The sequence below is a fragment of the Ambystoma mexicanum genome, chromosome 4q (assembly GCF_040938575.1).
Source record: "Ambystoma mexicanum isolate Mex_15411 chromosome 4q, UKY_AmexF1_1, whole genome shotgun sequence".
NCBI classification, from domain to species: domain Eukaryota; kingdom Metazoa; phylum Chordata; class Amphibia; order Caudata; family Ambystomatidae; genus Ambystoma; species Ambystoma mexicanum.
In genome coordinates this window covers 306134240-306150591 of record NC_090928.1, presented here as the reverse complement: position 1 = coordinate 306150591, position 16352 = coordinate 306134240, and the positions used below count along the sequence as shown (strand labels likewise).

Genomic DNA, 16352 nt, shown 5'->3' with positions numbered 1-16352 from the left:
GGAGTGATGGTGAAAGAACATTTCTCAGAGATGTTAACTTTCCGGGGGATATACAGGATTCCGTCCTTGCTCCCCAAATTGAAAACTAAATAGGTCTCTGAAATACAACCGTTTTAGATGTAGTTTCTTGCTAACAAAACCTCACGATGTGGGACAATCTACCTTGTTAAGTCTTCCACAAAACCTAACTTTATAAAACACTGTCGACTACTGGAAAGGTCTGAAAACTGAGCTCTACATATGATTATTCTTGTTATTTTTGTTCAAGATAATTTTCTGCCTCTCAAATCCCTTCTTCCCCCAACACTATGGGTTGCTTTAGCAGTAAATAGGTGATCTATGCACCTTATGTCCGCTTTCTACCATCCCCATCACTAGCTGATATAACACTCACTTTTATTCTAATTCCAGGTTAGGTAACAAAAAAGGAAGCAGCTCCTAGAATCACTAGTATAGGGAGGAAGGATAGCTCAGGGGCAACACGTTTGTAATGGAAGCAAGACAACATAGTGCAACACAGGTTCGAATCCAGATCTCTCGCTTGGAAACCGCCCGCTGGTATTAAGCATATTATAAAAGAACAATTATATTATTTACTGAATAGGACTAGTTGTGACTCACTGTCACATATTTCTCTCTCAAATATTCCAAAGGAGAAATTACTTACCGGCAATCATTGAATGGATTCTTCTCCCAGAGATTCCTCATCTTGATCGATATCCCATCCACTGTCAGCCGCTTGGAAAACATTGACAGGGGGCTTAGTGAGGCTCAACGCAGTCTCTCGACGATTGTGTCTCGAACAAACCACTCCTCAATTCAAGACGCAACGTCAGTCGTAGATAAGTATTGCACTACGCCCTCCCACACCCAAGTTCCCCACCTTTTTCTCCCTGGACCCAGCCTTTGAGAGAGAAAAAAATAATAATAAAAAAAAAAAAAGTCTTGTGCCAGAACAGAAGAGGACTGAAAAATCTCTATTGACAGTCGATAGAGAAAACATAACCACCTTTCTTTTTTTTGGGGAAGGAACAAAACCAATAAGGCATAACATATCCACCTTATACTTTAATAAAAAATTCAAGGGGGGTGGTGCTCTACAGCCCGAGCAAGATAGCCGCTTATTAGCAATGCTCCCGAGATGGAGTTGCATCCAGGCTTTTCTACTACCGGTATTGCCTCACGAAAAAAAAGACATTAATGGACACAAACGTGCATGCTGAACGCACTAACTGAAAATGAAAGACTAATAAGTGCACTAGAGGACAATCACAAACAGTCCAGTTCCATACTTCTGCATGGAACTGGACGCGACCATCAAAGTGGTTCAACGGATAAATGAAGAAATGGAGGATCAGAAAAATCGCTGTAGGCCTAACAACCTTCACCGGGTGGGGGTCCCGGAGAGCACATAAAATACAGATATGGAAGAGTTCTTATGTGCATGCTTTCGGGACAGTGATCGAATTGCGTACACACACAAATATATCAGCGTGTGCACACGAAACACCAGTGCCTAAACCCAATAAAGGTGAACGCCCAATGATAATTACGTTGAGAATCTTGAATGTTCCACACAAGCCGGCAATGAAAGCATAGCAAACAAAACTAACTATAAAAATACAGGGCGCAACAATATGCTTGTTCCATGACTTACCTGTGGAAGTCTATAGATTATGAAAGGAATTCAACCAGTTGTTCGAGGAGCTGAAAGGGTCAGACTGACACCACTGAAATGTCTTGCGGTGTGTGCAACAATGGCATTTGTTTGAAATCCGGGGGGACGCCGGACAATTCCTGCACCAGCACAAAGTAATCGACACGGGCCGTGTACCGGAATTAGTGCACCCAGGCAAACAAAAGGATGTCTACCAGCAATCACAAAGTTATTTGGCCTCCCAAAACTGTTGAACAATGGCCAAGTAGCATGAGAGAAGGTATGGATATAACAGCCAGGAGATGAAACATGTTAGCAACTGCCCTGCTCATCACACGTTCCAAGACAATGACAGTCCACCCTAGTAGACCATTAATCACATGGGCATGAACATTCAATTACAGACCACTGCAGCAAACTGCTTCCACCAGTAAACTTACCTCTATGCCAGAGACTTCCCATCACATAGGCTGTCTTGGCTGGTTGTCGGAGTGCCCTTGATCCACATAGGGAATAAATCAAAGACGATGGCCTGTCTACCAGGCAGTTCACGCCATCTGAAGAACTATAGAGCTTCTTCATGAAAGGCAGTTCATCTAGCTTCCTCGATGGAACAACCATTATCTTTTGTCCGTTTTTGTTCTAGTCTAAGATTCGCAATATGCATAGAGCTACGGGACAGGCTTCTGTGACCGTACCCTCAATTCTTGCATGGGTTGACCATTTTCTTATTGGGGTCCTACTATTCGACCTCAATGGTTAGGGATTTCTTTGTTACATGGGTATGGCAGGTTTGGATATATGCTACTACGTCCAAGCTCATACTGCCCATGGCACGACACTGGAATACATATGCAACAAATTCTGTATGTACACCAATAGAGGATACGCCATATCACATTGAATTAGACCGGAGACTGGACATGAGGCTATGATGGAGTCACAAATGCTATACGATCCATCTGCTTGTTCTCGGATGGTTACTCTGACATGTATAATGGAAAATATATCTGGGCTGAAGACCTGAAGACGTTAAAATGGGGCGAGGAAAGTAGAGGGACGCGATCGTGGAGATTGAAGCCGCAGGTGCTGCTAAACTCAGTATTCGAATCTGAACTAGGGTCCAGTATGGACATTTCTTCTACTAAACACTGGATCGGTGGAGTCTCAGGCCACGCTCTGGGAGACGTTTAAGGTTTACATCCAGGGTATCGCACTAGCTAAAGAGGCAGGGATCCTCAAGATAATCTGGAGGGCTATCGCAGAGAGTGAGTCACTGCTTGCCAGTCTCAAAACCTGCTACGCCTCATCCCCATCTGTTAGGGAGAATTCTCATAAATGGCTAATTTCTCTTACCTAATGAGTCCCTCAGCAGCTTTGCTGGATTTGTAGGGTTTATTCTTTTCACCTGGTAAGAGTGCGAGCCTTTTTCCCACTCTTACATGTGTTTTGCTGTGTGCATTTTTTACCATTTGTGTGTTCTTGGGCACTGGAGCCTCACCTACTCCATGAGCATCATTTTTATGTGCGTTACACAGCACCTTCAGTGCAGTGACACAGGGTTGTCTTTGAGACTTCCCACTGACTCCATTTTTCTGGGGCTGACTACTGTCCCCCAGAAAAGAGAAAGTTGCCGTTAACTTTGTTAGTCACTTTAAACCACAGACCCAGTACACCACATCTTACATGGAGTATTGGAAAGGGTTAATTCTTATCCCTTTTTGTCTGCGTCTCTTGGAGCATTGTTTCACTCTTTACATCAAGAATTGGCTGGTGGCAGTGGTAACTACCCTATTTTTTCTACCGCGATTATCTTATATAAAAGTGGTAATGTTTTAGGCTATTATGTTAGCCTCAAACATAAACCCGCTTTACCAAATATATTTTATTTCGTCTACGGCTGGGTTTAGTCGCCATTTCTTTTCGTTAAAGTCTTTCTCTTGTCTTACTCTGCGCGCCAAACCAGGTTTGGCCCCTTTGTTCGTCTTTTCGCGGGCTTCTGCACAGAAGCCCTCCTTAAGGTGTCTGAAAGTCTGGGTAGGCAGGATGTGAGGGAGGGGTCTTAGAACCCCTGCCATGTGTTTCCTTGGTAACCCAAGTCACACTCCAGTTTGATTGGCTGAGTGACTGTCCTTGCCAGGACAGCTACACTGCTGTGTGATTGACAGCCAGGCTGTATGAATGGGGGAAAACTGCATAAAAACAGGTCTCTGGGACTGGAAAGGCAGAGTCGTCACTGGAACGAAAGAACCAACGAGGAGCTGATGGAAGAGGACCCCTACCACGACTAAACCGCCCGGTGAAGCCCTGCTGCAGGTATGAATCTTCAGAATCGGACGACAGAAGACCCTCCAGGAAACTTCTGCCCTTGAGCTGGAGGGACCAACCAGTTCACCCAAACTGCAAGCCAGGACCCCGCCTCTGGTCGAATTCGCTGTACAGAGCTACAGTGGGCTGGATAGCCAGGAAGGTCGGACCCTGCTTGGGTTTTAAGGAGCGCACCTTTAATTCGTTGCTTTGCTCTGCTGCTGGTTTCTTCCCTGGGTAGTGCAGGACCCTCCAGTCTTCCTACTTCTTGTCAGTTCGACAGTCGCTTCAGGAACCATGAGCCTGCAGGAACTACCAGGAACGTCCGCCTCAGCTACAGCTTCCTCTCCGTTTTAAGGTACTGTGCAAATCCGGTTGTTCGTTTCGTTCAGCCGCGGTGAAAGTTTGAAATCTTTCTCCAATTCGAGGGCTTGTCCTTCTCTTCGAACCAACTTTTCTACCAGCCAACCTCGTCCGGAATCCGTGGCACAAACTTTACCGTGAACTACACTGAACTGTGTGATCTTGAGCAAGAGACTTTTGACCCATTGACTTTGGCCCTAAGCCTTTTCTACCTGATTCTATCACTGTAGCTTCTCTTGTTCAATTGCCCCGAGTACTTACCTGTTGGTGTGGTTCAATTTCTATTACCTTTATTTTTCCCTCCCTTTTAAATTGCTGGAGTGCCATTTTGCTCCCACTACATTTTGTGAGCTTAACTTGTCTGAAACTTATTGGGAGTGGTGTGATGTATTAAGAGTGTGATTTTTAAACTGCTTATTATAGTGTAATGTTATACAACTGAAGAGTGAAATAAATGTGTATTCTTTTACTTGAAAACCTTGAGTCAGTGTTTGCCTGAATCATAGTAAGTGCTGTCCTTTGTGTAACTATTTGATACCGCTCACTTACTCTTGAGATAAGTCTGGCTGCTCAGCCATCGCTACCACTAACTGTGTAGTACAGGCTTGTACCAAAGGTGAATCTGTACTGTCACTTGTAGTCTTAATTGTGTGTGGTGTTCCCAAAGGGTACTGCATATAATTCTGACTAACACCATCCACTGTCACACTCTGTGAAATTGGTACAGCATTGGATGCCTTCTGAGTCCATGCGGACAGCGAACCGAGGTTCTTTGATGACCCCCGGGCTGCCTAGAAATATGGGGAAGGAGAGCACCCTGACCGTCTTAGCTAGGCTGATACGACATGAAAGGGGAGCACCACACATCCCGACTATTGAGAGGGCAAACTGTACCCTGGCGCCCTCGTCTCAGAAGATAAACGAGTTCCGCTTCTTTTATGAAACACTTCATTCTAATACGGACACTGCCCACCACGGTGGACATCGAAACCTTTTTAGTCTCCAGCTATCGATCCTATCTGCAGAGACCTGAGATGCCCTGGACAGCCCGTTGTTGCCTGGTGAGCTAAACAATGCGATAGATGCGTTAGCCTCTGGGAAGGCACCTGGCACCGACAGGCTCTCCACCGAATTTTATAAATGCTATAAGGATGCCTGGTCCCCCGATTGAAGGCTGCGTGGATGAGGCTTGTGGGTTCGGCGTACTCCCCATCCCCTCACTTCAAGAGGCGGTTATCTCAGTATTACTCAAACCGGATAAGTCAGCCAGCCACTGTGGTTCGTACAGGCCGCTCTCCCTCATCAATTGCAATGTCAAAATATATGCCAAGGTGCTGGCCACCTAGCTGGCACCATATATGTCATTCATTGTCCACCTGGACCAGTCAGGTTTCATCCCGGGGCATTCCACTTCTCTCAACCTGCACCACTGTTTAACATCCTCGCCCAAATCGACTCAGATGCTCAGGCTGTGGCAGCCACCTTGGATATGCAAAAAGCTTTTGACTCGGTCTCCTGGAGATTCCTGTGGCTGCTCCTACAGAAATGTAATTTTGGCCCCCTTTTCTGATCACGGGAGAAACTTTTGTATTCCTGCCTGGTTGCTAGAGTCTGCAAAAAAGACCGCTGCTCCACCCAATTTGAAATAGCTAGAGGCACAAGACATGGTTTCCCATTCTCGCCATTAATATTCGCGCTAGTCATTGAACCCCTGGCGGATCGGATCTGCCAGAGATGAGGCTGTTAGGGGCTCCCAAGACCATTTCTCTTTATGCGGATGATGCGCTACATCCGCTCCCCCGAAGATAATCTGGCCCCAATACTGGACGACGTTATCCTCTTTGGCGAGCTGTCGTTTCTAGAGGTAAACTGCTCCAAATCTGTTTTATTCCCCCTGATACCACCTTGCCTTCTGTGGATCTCTGAGGGTTTGCCTGGTCTCAGACAGAGATTCCATATTTTAGGGTGGTGGCTGCGCAACACCAGACCCCGGTATGATTCAAACTTTGGTAAGTATCTGGTCACCCTTATAAATAAGTCTACAGACTGGGCCGAATTACTAATCACGCTGGCCGGCAGGGTCGCAATCCTAAAAATTATAGTTTTACCACCTGTATACATTTCAAAATGTAGCGCTATGGCCAGGCCAATAATATTTCAAGACACTGACCCGGACGATCAATGATTTCTTGTGGCACTCTGGAGTGGTCCGTCTGAAATTAGAAACACTAGCTATTCCAATGGCTCTGGGCGGGTTTAGCGCCCCTAGTTTTGAAAGATATTGGATCGCTGCGCAGGCTCACTTTTTGGTTTGCATCCAGTGATTCTCACCCCCCCCAGTCCAGTCCCCCCACTCCTTGGTTCTCCCAACCATTGGCTTCAAATTAGACCCCCTGGATCCTACCAGGTCCATGATGGTGGCATGGAACTAAATATGGAGACTGACAGGCACCCCCACGCCCGTTCCATGGTGACTTTCCCCTGTGGAATTTCCTCGCTGAATCTCCTCGAGTGGACGCTGCAACGGTACTTCCTCGGTCGGATGCAGGTTTTGCATGAAGTCTTCACCCAAGGAATCTTCACTGAATCGCCAGACCTGCTATTAGCTGTGCGGCGTTGCCCTTACCACTGACAGTATACCAGACTGCGACGGTTCCTCAAAAACAGGTGGCCTGAATTCCCCTCAATCCCCCCTACCTCCTGATGATTCAATACTGTCTGAGATTATGACGAACACCGCCTCCAGGGGGAGGGTCTCCAGACTGTATGCCCTCATCCAGGGTAGGACAGTTCCCCCTCTGGACAAACTTTGGGGACTTGGAGTAGGGAGCTGGGTGTGGAAATAACAAATCAACGATGGGAACGCATTTGCGTTCATACTGATTAAGTCTCCTTCAACTTTAGATTTAAATTGATCCTATTCAAAATACTCCACAGATACCACTACACCCCAGTTAGACTGCATCATATGTCAGCAGAACATCCCTCCAAATGTCCCAGGTGCAGAGCGGAGAATGCTGACTATATACAAATGCTTTGGTCCTGTCCGCGGCTCTTTCTGTTTTGGGAAGAAATATGTGCTACTGTCTCTAAAATACTTGATTGTCCTATTACGCCATCACCAATGACCTGCCTCTTCCACGAGTTTGCCCGCCTCGGTCTATGTATGCTGCTTGCGACCCGCTGCATTTTGCTACTCTGGCTCCGCCCTAGACCCCCCCCCACCCTCAACCAATGGCTCCAGGCTGTCACCTGGGCCTCTGACATAGAACAACGCTGGGCTAGCCTACAATCTGCAGTTTGTAGACCAGGAAACATCTGGACCCCTTTTCGATCCTATTTATTCTCCCTCTCTAGTGAAGATGAAGAAGTCTCCAGTAACATGCTGTCCCCTGTTCCTACTCCTGAGTGAGCCGTTTATAGGAATGTTTGGTTGCCTATTTCACTGACTACAAGGTTCACACTCTTATTGTCATGGTCCTGCAATGCCACTGCACCACACCATGTACCTTGTTTATGGCATTGCTGATTACTTGCATGTTGTTAGCTGTTTTCTGTTGTATTGTCAAGTAGAATAAATAACGTTTAATAAAAAATAAGAAACCACATTCAGGGTTACAAGCAGGGCACCAATGAAGTGACAGCAGTCCCTAAGACGGTAAGGATAACCGCCCCGAACGGCATGAGGACAAAAATAACAGACAGGAGGTTCCCAGGTGGCACGATGGGCACTACAAGGCTGCAACATGATGCTAAGTCCAGGGATTGGAAAAGTAGTAGTTAAAACAGCAGAAAGGAAACAGTCCTAGGCCAGGTACACTGAAGTGGTCTGAGGGGGAAGAACCAAAAGGGGTTCTGAAAGAAAACTGGTGCTGGTCCTCAGCATTTCAATTCAAGGGAACTTACAAGGGCAGATCAGGCAGAACGGGTGAAGACAGTAAAAATCCATACAATCAGGCATCACAGCAAATCCAGGGAAAACAAGATCCTACCCACGGCCGACCACACAAGCGAGTGGTCCTGCTCGATGTAAAAACGCTGAAGACGAGAAGCATGAATGCTTTTTAAGGGTTTCCAGGATTGGTCCTGTGGGCTGTATTACTTCCAATCATTCGATAGGTTTTACCAAGTCGTGCACCCAAAATGCACTGAATCATATTCCTCGGAATCGTGCAACAAACAGGTGTTCCTCTTAAAGGATTTCTGGAGTGGTACATGGAAAACATTTCCATGAGCAGGGCAGGTGCAATTCCATGGCGAAAGGGTTCAGTCTGGGACAGTGTGTATGGGCCTAGGTATTTAGGCAGTGATCTGTGGCAGCCTTTGAAACTAAGTCCTTAGTAAATAACCAGACTATATGCGGGTGCTTCTGCTCTGTGTTCGCAGGCATTGTTTTGTTTTCTCCTTGGGCTCTGGACAGATGGGATTGCGTCTGGTCCATGAATACGTATGGGTCAGGATACAGTCGTTGGCTGTTGGGACTGCCACTCGGTCAGGACTATGGTACTCAAACTAAGACTTCCACAGGTACCTCTGATCCTCTTGGGAGCCCCTGAAGAATTGCACACAACCCAACGCTGGAAGGTGGAACTTGGGGGTGAAACAGAAGAACACCTGCCCAGGTACACCACCTAATAAGGTTGAGACGGCTGATATGATGCACCTTGGGGATGATGGTTTCGCGTAACAGAGGTCAGGAGCTGTAGCAGGGGAGCAAGAAAGCAGTGTTGTATAATCAGGGATGATATTAGGTAAGCCTCTTCCCATACCCCAAACATGTTACCTGGGAGAGACGGAACATGGCTTGCACCACCAGGAACTGAAACAAAGGCTTCCTGTTAGATTCACATGGGAAGGTTCTTCGGTCGATATTATATTATCTGGTCTAAATGCCTTGGGGCTTCTGGCATCAGGATGACACTGCGCAATGCAGCGTCGTCCTGCACCTGCTGTGGATCTTAGTCCCAGATGCCATGGAAGTCTCCACTCACTCCAATAGTAGCCATGTTGAAGCAAGATGAGAATGCCTGGAGCAGCCTGAAGTTAGTAAGTGGTGGCAGCCATTCACCTGACAAAGGGTATGGGATGAAGTTGACCAATAACTGAATGACGCTGGGATAACACTGCCAGATTGGAAGTGTTGGCTTCCACAAAAAATAGTTCTTCGACTTTCGGATGCAAAAAATGATGCACCACTACAGAAACTAACTCTGAAATGCTTCTAGAGTCTGATAAAGGAGCAGAGTTTGCTTGGTTAACAACTTTGTGATAGGTCTAACGTGACAAGAAAAATCCTTGATAAAGATATTGAAAGCTTTATGTGAGGTTTAACATATGCTGGGGTTGGCCACTCTCTCACTACTTAACCTTAATAAAACAAATATTCCACTGCGTCGTTATGGAACGGTCTCTTTTCCAACTTACCATTCAGATGGTTTTCTCTTACTTTCTGCAGCACCAACTGGACACGTCCTTGATGTTGAAGTCTTGAGATCAAATTAAGAATCTTCAATGTAATCCAATACAAACCCATAACAAAATTCCCATAAAACTTATACAAAATTGAAAGAATGATGCACCTTTGCACAACTAAAATGCATAACTAGATCTTCAAATAGCCCATACTTTTTTCTGAACCATGTCTTCCACTCACTGTCCTCACTCAAACAAGCTCCATGCATATCTAATTTTGAAAGTACAGTGGATTCTTGGATCTGATCCAGCAAAACAGAAATCAAAGATGGAAGTATTGATTCTAAATTGCGATTTATTTCAAGGGCCTATAATATATACACGTCCTCAGTTTTTAATATTTTTTCGGCACAAAAAAGATGATTTTTCGATACAAAATTTAGGATGTTGCTTTAGGAGTCTTTTCTTCCAAGTATGTTTTCGAAAATGAATTGTCATGGGTAAGGGCATATATGATACTACAGGAAATAAGTGCACATAATTCAAATTCAGTTTTGCAGTCATAAGGGTGATGTGGTGGGAGTTTACAGGCTTCTGCTTCACTGAAAATACCCATAAAATGTTGATGACAGGAAGTTAATTCTCCTACGGTAGCCCCAATAACGTACGCTCTGCTAAACCTACTGCGAGACCAGTCTTGGCCGCCTCTGCTGAATCCCATTATGAGCTCTCCTTGAGACAGATTTCCCTGCAGAATTATGTTGGACTAACCAGGGCATTCCCAGGATAAGAAGTTGAGGCGCATTCGAAAAGGATTTACTGTCAATGTCCACCCTGTATTATCATTTACACAATTACTTTTCATGAGTAACTGGCCAAGATAGTTGTATGCTGTCTACCGCCCGTACTTGTTCCATTCTATATCTCCTTATCCCAGGAATGCCCACTGCTTTTGCCAACTCCCTGTGGCCACAGAATTGAACATTACCGGTCCTGGACATTTTAACTCCCTTGCAACAGGGAAGGCTACATTTAGAGTGTGAAATCAGGCATTGTTGCTTGCATACTATTGGCCACTTGCTGGGTCTGACCATCTGGATGAATTATTCTGGGGCACAGTGGACAATCATAAGCAAAATGTCCCTCCTTACCACAATACAAAGATGGCATTTTCTTTGCCTACAATCCTAATTGGACCACATGGTTTCTCAAGGCCATTTAAAGCGCTGCAATGGTCTCCCCTCAGAAGATGACATGCCCACATTCCAATCCAAAATCTAGCTGTATGGCCAAGTTTATCAATTCTTCCTAGGAAGAGGGTCTCTCCACCACTACTGCCAGGGCATCTTTTAGCTCATCCTACAATCCCCGGAACACCAGGGAGGCCTGTTTTTTTACCGCAGCCAACCATTCTCCAAGACTAAGGACTTAAACTGAGCCATTTATCTTATAAGATCTCTCCCCTGTTTACATTGTAAAAGCTCCCCCATCCAACATCTAAGTCTTATCGCCTATTAGACATCCTTTTAACCTCAGCCTTAAACTAGACTAGACCCAAGTATTGGTCTACCAAAAGGATGGACCATGAAGGTGTATCTCCTGTAAAGTAAGACAAAATAAATGCCACCACTGCCATATCTGCAGGAAATTCTTCTAGATGACAAAAAAGTAGCTCACACTGGGTAATGAATACTTGAGAACGTTTTTTAGGATCACCTCTGGAGGAGACAAAGGAATATTTAAATGCCCCAATACTGTTCCACCTACTCAATACCCAGTCCTAAACATTCCCCCAGCAATATCTTCGCTCTGAACCATTTCAGGATACAACTCTGGAGTTTCCAACAAGAGCAACGATGGAGCCTGACATGCAAGAATGCAACACTGGTATGTTATGTTAAACCATTTATAGAGCGCAATCTTCAGCAACTGGGGCATCATGGCGCTGAGGGGGGCAACACTGGTTCAAAACTGCTGGCCTCACCTATAAGCCAGCCACTGCCAGTAGGCGGCCTACTTGAAGGCCAAACTAAAAACATTGGCCGGCACAGGGTCATCTCACAGTAAGAAAAATCACCAGACTTGAAATTAGACTTGCTAGCAAGGATAAAAATATAAAGTCCTGCAGATGCTAAGCTCCGGTCCTCTGGAACTCCATCCCGCTGACAATCCAGACGTCTCCAAATGTCCTTATGTTTAGGAAAGAACCAAAAACCTGGATCCACCAACAGCACCTGGGAGTAACCTAGATTCTGGCTATCTTGTGCACACCCCCATCCTTATTATTTGAAATGCTTGCTTGTAAAATTTTCATTACCAATTCTACAACCTGTACAATCCGGGTTGCTCCCAATCTAGGTTTGCACTATAAAAATATATACTAATGAAAATAAAATATTTTTCTTTGTTTTATTGAACATCTGTACATCAATTTTACTTACCCATATATTACATCATCATCAGAATCGTTCAGCATGGAGAAGGCAGGATTGTCTTTCAACTGTGACTCTAGATAGAAAAAAAGAATGCAATTGAACAAATGAATACATTAAGAGGTTTCTTTTCAAAGTGCGCAAAAGCAAATGAATAGTTTGTACGTTTCAGTTGCTTGGTCTTTTTGTGGACGGTGTACGATTGAATGCCTATTGTGGTTCTTAGGAGTACTCTTTGCTCTTCCTCTTCATCCAAGTATTATTCTGATCACTTTCTATAAGGTATACCTGTCTCTTATTGGTCCCAGTACTCATACTATGGGCCTCCCCTGGTTTGCCTGCTCATCCTCGTTCCAGCACACTTGATAATTTGTATACAGCACATGTTTATGTGTCGACAGGGTACAGGGTGGGGTGAGGGTGCCTGCTCCTGCCTATACTGCATTCGCCCGGGACAGTCGTCATTAATCCCATAGGGTGTCTCCCCCTCCCCACCCCCATGAGATCTACCCGCTGGGTGCCACCCCCAGGGGGGAGTATCGGGTAGTAGCCTCTACTCCCTGGTCTCATGGGAAGGGGGTCTACCTAGGGGAGACGTGATGACATATGGGGATTTGTCACATGTTATTGGGGCTTTCAGAACTTAGTACCCTTGGCTCTTTCTTTTGGAATGGCAAGAGAATGCTGAAGCAGACTCCAACGGGCGGAACCTTTGCACCTAAACAGAGAAATAAAACAGAACACTGGATAATAGTATTCAGCGGAGTATTCACAGATGAGGTTCATTTAGCCTCTGGAGAAAAACATAAGGTTCTGCCCCTCTCTAGGGTAGAGATAGATAGAATATTTTGGGTGACCGCTGCTTTAGGAAATGTAGTCAAACACCTGGAGGACTTTCCTTACATACATCTCATGAACAGTGGGCAAGGAAATCAAGGGTAGCATGAGAGCAGACCTCATGGCACTTGCTTGGACCACAAAAATGTGGTTGCCGGCAATCAAGATTACACATTTTCAGGGTCTGCTTACCACAGTCTAAGGAAAGATCCCAACATTTTTTAAATATTTATTTTAACATTTATATAGCACACCTAACCCAGAGGCATCTGGGTGCTTGTGCTTACGAAGTTGGTTACATTTCTTTCATAGGTTACAGGCACTGCAGACAAAGGTTAGGCATTTACGCGGTGTGGTTACTAACTTAGTCAGGTTACATACATTGTCATGCATAGGTTAAAAAAGTTCAGCAGAAATGCAATATTCCTGGCAAGGTGTGTTGTATTTAGCTAACAGTTTCAAAATCATTTGCATAAGGGGAATAGACGGGAGGTGTAGGGATATAGTACAAATGTGCAGGAATTTATTGGGTGTCAGGTTGGGTGTCAGAGTGAATGTTTGAATTGTTACAATTGCCAAAGGCAGTAATGCACTTTAGCAAAAGGGTTGAGGTCTGACAAAAAAAAGCCCCGACCCACAGCCCATTCCCCCTCTTGTGAACAAACCATCTCCTCCCCCCATTTCCCAATCTCTAACCCTACTTTGTATTTTTATTTAATACACGGTTTCGATAAAAACAGTGGTCAAGGCAGTCCCTCACTGGGGTGACTTACAATAGGAAATGTGAAATGGCCAATAACCCAGCAAATATTTTCTTTGAGGAAGAAGGGCAAGAAATTGGAAGAATATGAACACACAAGGGACTAGGGAGGAGTACGCAGGGAGAATACAACCTATCCGCATTAGTGGTAGCAGTGATATTACTGTTTGTAAAGGAGGGGGAATCACTGCATAATATAGGACACATACGAGAGGAGGAGTTGAACTTCAAGGATGTCTACAGATGGTTGCGTGTTCTGGAGATAGGGGACAAGGAGGAAGCAGTGAATATGTGAATGTGCACAAAGCAGGAGACATGGGAAAGGTGCTAGTGCACAGAGTTTCAGGTGGTGAGTGCCAGGAGACAGAAGCAGACCAGTAGGGGTGGGAGTGGATGGGTGTCCCTAAATAGAGTTGACGATCATCATTTGAAGATGGGCAGGTTACACATGGATAGCCAGCAAGAATGGACGTGGTGAAGGGGGAGCAGGAGAGAAGCATGTGGTGTTCGGGAATCTGGGTAACAAAGTCTAGACAACGGAGTACATGAAGGGCAAGGAGGATGTTTTGGAATGGGAGGTAAGAGAAAAAAAACGAATTTTTTATCAGTTAAGACTTGCAGTATTGGTGATGAGATCTAGCTGTCATTTCTCCTGCCCAAGTAAAAGGCACATTCAGGTTTAACAAAAAGTAAAATACGTTGTTCCTAACTGTTAATGTTTCATGTTTAAAAAATCTGGGATCTATTTTTCCTCTGGAAAGTAGGCAGAAGAAAAATTACTATTAACATCTAGGAACACTGTATTCCATTATTGCAAGAACTATGGTTCCACTTTAACACAAATGCCCCTTGCCTAGGAGTGTACTGATAGGGCAGCCAAGACCACTGCCTTTTTGTGCTTTTGCTCACATCTTCTATATTGCACATCTTAAGATTTTCGTCGCCCCATGAGTTTTAAAAAGAATTAATTTTTGCTCAGTGCTTCAGCACCCTTGTATGCTTGGTTTGCGCTCTATACAACTACATCATTAAAACTAAACAGATTCTCTTGGAATGGAACAGAACTAAATAGATTTTCTAGATAAAGTATACTACAAAACTGCTATTGCTTGCTATTTTTCTAGACCATAGTAAGATGTACGGACTCATTCAAATGAAAGACAGTGCTGGGTATGAACTTAGGGTTTCTTTGCAGCACCACCATTGTTGTGGAAAATCATACAGGAATGGTTAACCAAGTTTGCTTCTCTACATCGCCTGATAAATGAAACTGCCATTAGAAAAGCTTCTTTGAAAAAGAGGGTCTTTAACAGATCTTCGTCTGTGGGCTCAAAAGCAGGTTTTATTAACAATAGCAGACCCAATGCCAAATATGAGGTTAGATTTGACACTGTAGAAGAAGGGAAGTGTCAAACAGTACCCACATGGGACTAGAAGACCTTTGGTTCTGTTACATAGGGACTGGTAAAAAGGTCCAACAAAAGGTGGATAGGAAACCTGGGAACATATAGACAATGCCATCTTAATCAAAAGATTGATTTTTTTGCACACATTTATGTTAATAAATCCCATTACAAGTGTTTAGAAATGTATCAGAAAAAAGTATCACAAAGCATGGTGGCAGCATTTTTGCAGATTCAATATAGCGCAATGAAGAATATCCAGTACCATGCAAACATGGTAGAAAAGGACAGTTAACTTACCATACAGAGCATTCTTTGATGGCGAATAAACAAAGGCTAGAGTGTAGAGATAAAAGTTCAACAGCCCATAGAAGGACAAAAATTCTGCAGGTAATGAGCGTTAAGGATGAAACAATGGTGTGCTATTATAACATACTCAAATATAACCCTTCTGTAACATTTCTTACTGCATTTATTACCCGATGTTCAGAGATGTGTGGCATTCCCTTGCATTTAAAATAAAGTCTGATGTCTGGTTAAAAATAGTTTTAAAACATGTTAAAGGATCATTCTTAATACTCTTATGTAGCTGCAAAGGAATTCTGACCTAGACGAAGATGGAAAGATCTCTGCAACCCGCAACATAGAAAATTAAAATAAACTAACGTACTGAACGTTGGTAATGTTTTCCCTGTTTGGGAGGGCTCTGGGCAGAGTCCTGGAGCCATGAATTAAGCAAAAGGGGCCCCTGATGGTGTCAGACCTTTTGGTGGAAGTTGGTGTTTAAAGAAATGTTCAAAAGCCATCATAATTTCAGGTATATAAAACTCCTATTGACTGGAGTACTCCTCATAGTCAGTCCCCTTTCCTCCATCTTTGTGGGGTGTCCCCCAACCTGGTGGACATTACCAGAACCATTGGAAGCAAAAAATTCAGCGTCTCCCTTAATTTTAGTATAGCACGTGGGGGCATGGCCTCGGACGTGAGAATGCCCTGCCGAAGCCCCGCCCTCCGGCGCCTCACCTCATTCCCCTTTGAACACATAGGACCCTTAGATACCTGGCTACATTTAGTACATATATTCCCTTGGCATACTAGCAGGGGAAGGTGGGTGGAACGTATGGAAGAAATGGGACTATGGACTAGAAGTACTCTAGTCACTATGGTGAGTAATTTTAATT

General features: G+C 44.5%; 1 protein-coding gene across 4 annotated transcripts in view; it reads right to left on the bottom strand.

Moving 5' to 3' along the window:
- Positions 1–16352, bottom strand: part of TMEM181 (transmembrane protein 181) — an 875876-nt gene that overhangs the window by 12720 nt on the left and 846804 nt on the right. For all 4 annotated transcript variants that reach the window (XM_069607878.1, XM_069607881.1, XM_069607880.1 and 1 more), the window contains 2 exons: positions 15472–15561; positions 12181–12247 (listed from right to left, as the gene is read on the bottom strand). In XM_069607878.1, the coding sequence (XP_069463979.1) occupies positions 12181–12247; positions 15472–15561 (157 nt within the window). The remainder of the gene's footprint in view (positions 1–12180; positions 12248–15471; positions 15562–16352) is intronic.